The sequence below is a fragment of the Gallinula chloropus genome (genome assembly GCF_964237585.1).
Source record: "Gallinula chloropus genome assembly, chromosome: 32".
NCBI lineage: Eukaryota > Metazoa > Chordata > Aves > Gruiformes > Rallidae > Gallinula > Gallinula chloropus.
Window position 1 is genome coordinate 494,868 of NC_140117.1, and position 6,975 is coordinate 501,842.

The window sequence follows — 6,975 nt, forward strand, 5'->3', positions numbered from 1 at the left end:
TTCCTTCTAACATCAGGCATGATGTGCTACAGCCTGGGATAGTTCTCATTAGATTGGGGCATGTACGTGGTTGTGTCCACTTATGACATCACACTGTGCCACCACTGTTGAGACCCATCACTGTGATACCAATCCAGTTTTTATCAAAAATCCTTGTAATGGGTTGGCTGTGGCTGCACAGAAGGTGCCCACAGAGCTTCTCCATCACCCCCTCCTCAGCAGGGCAGGGAGGGGAGGAAAAAAAGGTGTAACAGGAACAAACTCCAAACCAAGGCAGCTGAATGAAGCAAAAGCCTCAGGCAGAAGTAAAGGAAAACCAAAAGTTTTATTCACTGTTTCCCCATCAGCATTTATTCCCCATCAGCAGGTGATGTCTGGCCACGTCCCAGGAAAAGGGGTTCCAGTATGTGCAGCGGTTGCTCTAGAAACCCAACACTGTAAAGAACAAACATCCTCTGCTCATCCTCCTTTCTCTCAGCTTTCATAACCGAGCAGATGCCACAGGGTTTGGAATATCCCTTTGGTCAGTTGGGGTCAGCTGTCCTGGCTGTGTCCCCTCCCAAAGTCTTGCCCACCCACAGCCTACCACCGAGGGGGATGTTGAAGGGACAGCCTGGATGCTGGGACAGCCCCGCTCCCCAGCAGCCAAATCCCTGGTCTGGTACCAATACCCTGCTTACTCCCGATGCACAGGACAGCCAGGGCTGCTGGGGGAAATGAACACCTCAGCCAGACCCAACCCAGTCCTAAACACAGCACCATGATGGGCTGCTGGGAAGAAAACCTGCTCTACCCCATGATCCAACGCTGGGAAAGAAGCACAGGAAGAAAACAAGGCAAACAAGGCATTTACCCCAGCCAGAAAAGCCACTAGTGTAGCACCATGTGCTGGTGCAGCGTGATCAGCTCTCTGCAGGCAGCTCCCAGCCTCTCCAGTCAGTGACAGCGCAGGGGCCACATCCAGGCCCCCCTGTCACTCATAGAGCAGTAAGACTGTGATCACTGCAAGGATGGGAGGAAGAGACAGTGTAACGCAGCGAAAAGTCCCTGTCCCTAACCCTCTGCTATGGTGATCTCAGAGTGTCCCCCTCAGCAGCCCAGTGTTGCTCCAACCATGGGTCTCAATGGGGAGCACAGAGAGCTGAGCCTGCCCCATCCACCCGTCCAGTCCCATGTCATACCTTTGGCCAAGCTGCCAGAGCTCCCATCCGTACCTACAGGGTAAAAACAGCTGCGAGCTGCCACCTCGTGCTTGCTGTGGGCACAGTGCACATAAGAGAAGAGGGGAAGAGGCATCAGAATCCACATTGCTTTACCATCAGGCTTGGGGGTCTACCCAGAGCACTGTGGATTGTGCCCACAGCCCCTGCCAGCCCCCTGGGCTCTGCCTTCCTCCCACATCCTGGGGCTTTACCTGATCTGTACTTCCAGATGATGAATCCAGTGATGGCAATGACAGCCAGGATGGCAAGGGGAACAACCACCCACAGCATGATGGCTGATGAGTTGGACTCTGGTTCTGGGGATGAGCAGGGGGGTGAGGAGGGGAAGGGGAACCCCCATCAGCCCACCCCTCCACATGCCCAAGGCCACCAGACTCACCCCACACAAAGACCCCCGGCTCAGCCAGGCTGGCGTGCTCCACACGGCACCGGTACTTGTCCTGCTCCCCAGGAGGGGTCTCGATGGACACCCAGGTGTAGTAGGTGCCATCGCTGTTGGGCACAATGCTGCCCCACTGGGTCTCCTGGTCCCTGACCTCACCGTCCTTCAGCCAGCTGATGGTGATGGGCCGTGGGTAGAAGCCGTAAGCGCGGCAGTGCAAGGTCAGGTTCCCCTGGGTCTCCTTCTTCAACACTCGGACCGTGGGGGGCTCTGGGGAGGGGGTGGCAGTGAGGGCTGGCACACACAACCACGCTGGCCCCTCCCCAGGGTCCCCATCTCCCCTCACCTTTCCTCTCCAGCATGGCCTGCCCATAGCTCACGTATTTTTTCAGCCACTCAGGGCACGTGCTCTCCAGGTAGTCCTTCATGTCCTCAGTGACAGTCCTGTCCGCCTCCCAGTTCCTCTTGGTGATTTGTGCTGCTGCATCTGCCGCAGTGAACGTCATCGTGTCCATGTCGAAGGCAATGAAGTCCCTCCCATCGTAGGCAAACTGTAGATATCCCCTGATGGTACCGTCCTCCAGGAGGTCACAGCCGTACATGTGCTGCAGTGTGTGAGCCTCTGAACATGACCAGGGAGATGGGGCTGAGGGGCTGCTGCAGCCCTGGGCCTTCAGTGGGGCAAGGTTCCCCAGCAGCACCCCCCACTCCAGCCCTGTGAGGCACAGGGGGATTGGACATCAACAGTGTTGCCCCTCCATTGCCCAGGGCCCACAGCACTCGGGGCATCACGTAAAGCTGTGATGCAGGCCCCCTGCACCGAGGGCATGGCTGGGCTGGCACCCAGCCCTATTGCAACCTGCAACAGCAAGGGGATGGAACAGGGTCCTGAATGTTGTGGGAGTGGGGTTAGGAGGTTGGATGGGTTGGGGAACCCTTCTGCCTCTAGGTTGAGAGGTACAAATCACAGAATCGCTTGAGTTGGAAGGGACTCATAAGTATCACAGATTTCAACCTCCTTTGCACTAGAGGACAGGGGGCTGGGAGCCCTCTTACAATGGGACAGGGAAGGGTCAGCACAGTAGTGTGGGGAAGGGCAGGGTCTCCTTGGAGGGTGGAAGCTCTCCTATCCCACAGGGCACCATCCCAGCCCATACTCACTGGTGCTGTGGTTGTAGCGGCTCTGCAGTGTGTCCAGGTCCACATGGTAAAACTGCTGATTGTTCTGCCCAATATGGGTGTCCCTGTCCCAGTACTGCTGGTCCAGGTTGGCCGCCATCCAGTCTGCCCAGGGCACCGTCCTCCCCTTCTCATTGTCATAGTGTGAAATGAGGTTCCCGTCCACGTACCCCACGGACACAAACTCGGGCAACCCTGGGCTGGGCTCTGACACCACAATGTCAAAGTAGTGCAGGGTGTGGAGCTCTGTGAGGATACAGAAGATGGTAAAGGTTGGGAGCTGATGGTGCCCAAGATGAGGGGCTCCAGGGGTGGGCAGTGAGGTTGGGTGGGGGTCCCAGAGAACAGATCAAAGGGTGGGGGGGAATATGACCGGTAGGAGGGATGATGAAGGAGCAATGTGTGTCCAGAAGGGGGTCCTGCTTCCTGGGACCGGACAGCCAGGGGTCCCCAGAGTCAATGAAAGGGGGCCTGAGGTGTAGGACACGAGGTACCCAGGAAGAGGGATCCATGGGGTCAAGGAGAAGTAGATCTGAGGAGGATTCTGGGCAGGGGATGTGGGACGATGTCTGGAGGTAATGGTAACTTAAAAGTTAAACCCTATTTCCAAAGGCTCAGCATTTGCAGAACATTTCAGGGTGATAAGCAGCTGAGATGCCAGGCACCCACTCAACCATAAAGTCCCTCAACATCCTCCTTAATAATAAATCCCAAAGCAATCTTTAAGGTTAATAATGTCAGGGGAGCTTGACGTATTGACCCTGAGACAGCTACGCAGAGGATGGAACAAAGTGGAGATATCACAGCCAAACTCTGCGATAACACGGAACTCCCCCAGGAGTGCATCCCCTGGGAAAATTAGAAATCTCTCTAGAGTTACTGGACATCTTTATAAATACCTTTAGTATTTACTAATGTTTGCAGACAGTGAATTTATCACTGCCAATCCAAAGAATCTGTGACTGTTGCTTGAATAAAATCCTCTTTCATTTGAGCCTGTCGTGTTAGTGCTCATTGAACGTGACTGAACTCCTTAGGCAGCTGTGGTAGTTCAAGTAACGCGACTGTATTGACCAAGTATCTTGCTATTTGTGATAGTTCAGTGCACAGAACACAACTGGGCTTGTAACGACTAATTAGGTATATCGTTACAAGTAATTAATGTAATTGGGGGCGGGGGAGGGGGAAGGGATTGTGCCTGGGGAAGGGGAGCCTGGGAAGGTCCTGGTGCCCCAGGATGGAGGGGGGTCTAGAGGGATCCTACGGCCCAGGGAATGGAGCAGCGGAGTCAGCAAAGGGGGTCCAGGGGGTTCTGGCACCCAGAGGATTGCCCAGGTCCCCGCCCGCACTCATCGCACTCCACCCCGCTGAGAAGACCCAGCAGCAGCCCCAGCACCCAGCACGGCCACATCACTCCACATCGCTCTGCTCCAGGACCACGACCAAAAAGGCCGATCAACCCCCGTGCATGCCCTAAACCATGCTGCAAGCTCCGCCTCGAGCCGCTTGATTGGCACCACCACCTGCCCGCCAATGGGAGCCTGAGCGTCCAAGGGACCGCCCACCCCTCAGCACCAGTGTGCTTCCCTGTGCCCTGTGGAACCCATGGCCTGAGTCATATCGGGCTGGTGAAGGGGGATGCTGAGACCCCCAGAGCAGAGTGTTGGGGACAGGGAGATGTCTCTGGGTGACACTGTCTCTTCCTACTGTCTCTTCACTGGTCTGATCCCCATTGGGGTTGGGATGCCCAAGGGGATGTTTTTTGTTTGCTCTTCCTGCCTCAAACCCAGGGACAAATGGCATTTTGTTCCCAAGCTGATGGAGGTGACACCAGGAAAGGGGAAGCTGCTGCCTCTGCTTATGGGATGTTGGGTCAACCTGAAATCTCATTGGGTTTCCCTTCTCCAGCTCTAGGGAGTGCATCTCACAGAGCTTCTGCATCTCCTCTGGGCACGGTGTTTGAAAACAACATGGTTTTAATTAAATGTGTCCCAGACACTTGGCTGAGACCTCTGTGGAAATGCCTGAGCCCTGCTGCTCCAAGCATCCCAGCCTGGGCAGGAGGATGCTCTGCTGGGAGGTGATCTTCTGGTCCTGCCTAGGAGACTGGGGCTCAGCGCCTCTTCTGGGCTCACACTGCCCTCTCCTGACACTTGGGGGTGGAAACGTCCCTTGGGCTGCTCCAGTGCTGACTCGAGTTGTAGAATCACACGATGCTCTGGGTTGGAAGGGACCCTGTCCTGGTTTCGGCTAGGATGGAGATAATTTCTTTTCTAGTAGTGGATGGAATGCTGTGTTTGGGAGTTAGGATGAGAGCAGTGCGGATAACACCCTGATGTTTCTAGTTGTTGTCCAGCAATCAAGGACTTTTTCAGTTGTTACTATTTCCCTACTAAAGAGAAGGGAGGGGACGCAGCCAGGACAGGTGACCTAAACTGGCCAAAGTGGATATTCCATGCCAATCACCTCATGCTCAGTATAAAGGGGGGCTGATGAGAGGAGGAGCGGGTGACTCCAGGACGCGTGGTTTTTGGGGAAGGTCCAGTTTGTCGGGACAGCTCTGTGCTGCCCAGCCTGAGTTGTGTGGTTCAATGAGAAACTGCATTGTGTATCAATGGGGTGGCATGGGTCCAAAAGGGATCCCAGGGTGGGCACTGCTGGGTGGTGGGGCCAGTGGCTGTGTGAAGGGCAAGGGGGAGTTTGGGGCAGCTGGGATTTGCTGGCTGTGGTGAAAATCACCCATCCTGGTGCCCTGGAGTTCTGCACCCCACCGTTGGCAGAGCTCACAGTGGGGATGCCCTGACCTGCTGTTCCCCAGCACAGGCTGCTGGGAGAGGTGCAGCTCTGGGAAAAGCCACCTCCAGCACCTGCACCCAGGTACTGCAGCTGTATTTTCTGCCTCTGGGCTTTGGTAGGAGGATGCAGAATTTCAGCTCCTTGCCTGGCAGCGGGGCCTCAAATCCTGCCCACAGATGTAAATCTGCACCTCAAAGCCAGCAGAGGATGGGGTTTTAAAGCAGCCTGGTGCATCCGGCAGCTCCTGAGCACCCAGTGAGCAACTTCCCTTTCCACAGGAGATTTGTATTTCCTGCCCTGTAGAGTCAGTAACGGATTTGCAATAACTCCTGGGGAGGGGCAGTGGGGCAGAGCAGGGGCTGCATTGGGGAGCTGTGTGGTCCCATCCTGTCCTCGAAGACCAGTTTTTTCCAGTGTCAGGGTACTCGTGCTGGGGGGTTGGGAGATATTGGAGCCTCTTTAGCATGGAGATCCCTTCTTTGCCATCCCAACTGGGGCACCTGTGACCTCCATTGCCCTCCTCTATCTTCCCCTTCCTCCTCTCCAGCACAATCAGAGCTGTGGCTTTTAAGGAGACCTGGGGATCCAGGGACACTACATCTGCTGGGGACAGGAGTAGCCAGAGTATCAGGGGCAGAGCTCAGAGCTCAACAGGTTTCACCACCCTGGGGCCAGGATCTGCCCCGCAGGGCAGGAGATGGGACATCGTCCTCCTAGACATCCCATCCTTGGGAAGCACCAGCAGGGCCATGGCCAAGCTCAATCCCATGGAAACAGGCACTGGTGGGGCTGCAGCCCCAGCGCAGAGGGGCAGGATGGGGAGGCAGTGGCTGTGTTCAGGCAGCACCTGGGGGTTTGTGGGGGAGACTTTCTCCTGTCCTTCAGCCAGCTGGTGGTGATGGGCTGTGAGTAGAAGCTGTAAGCACAGCAGTGCAAGGTCAGGATCCTCTCAGCTTTCCTCTCCAGCATGGCCTGCCCATAGCTCAAGTATTTGCTCAGCCACTCAGGGCAGGTGCTCTCCATGTCGAAGGCAATGAAGTCCCTCCCATCGTAGGGGATTTGCCAATACCCCCTGGTGCTGTTGTCCTCCAGGAGGTCACAGCTGACTATGCTCTGCAGTGTGTGAGCCCCCTCAGTGAAATGAGGCTGAGGGGCTGCTGCAGCCCTGGGCCTTCAGTGGGGCAAGGCCCCCCCAGCAGCACCCCCCCACTCCAGCCCTGTGTGAGGTCTGAGGAATCGGGCACTGAAACAAGAGCTGCCCCCACCCTGCCCAGAGCCCACATCACTCAGGGCACCATGTAAAGCTGTGACACAGACACACTGAACCCAGGGCGTGGGAGCCCCTCTGGTTCTGGGGGTCTCAACTGCCATGGGGACCATGAGGGCTTTGAACAT

General features: G+C 56.1%; 1 protein-coding gene across 1 annotated transcript; it reads right to left on the reverse strand.

The window, feature by feature from the left end:
* Positions 1 to 973: 973 nt before the first annotated feature.
* LOC311202918 (class I histocompatibility antigen, F10 alpha chain-like) lies at positions 974 to 4,137 on the reverse strand (the record flags this gene model as incomplete). Its single annotated transcript, XM_084277563.1, has 6 exons — positions 974 to 1,002; positions 1,415 to 1,519; positions 1,603 to 1,875; positions 1,952 to 2,227; positions 2,767 to 3,030; positions 4,104 to 4,137. 6 exons carry the CDS (start codon positions 4,135 to 4,137, stop codon positions 974 to 976), a joined length of 981 nt encoding a protein of 326 aa, XP_084133689.1.
* Between the last annotated feature and the right edge of the window lie 2,838 nt (positions 4,138 to 6,975).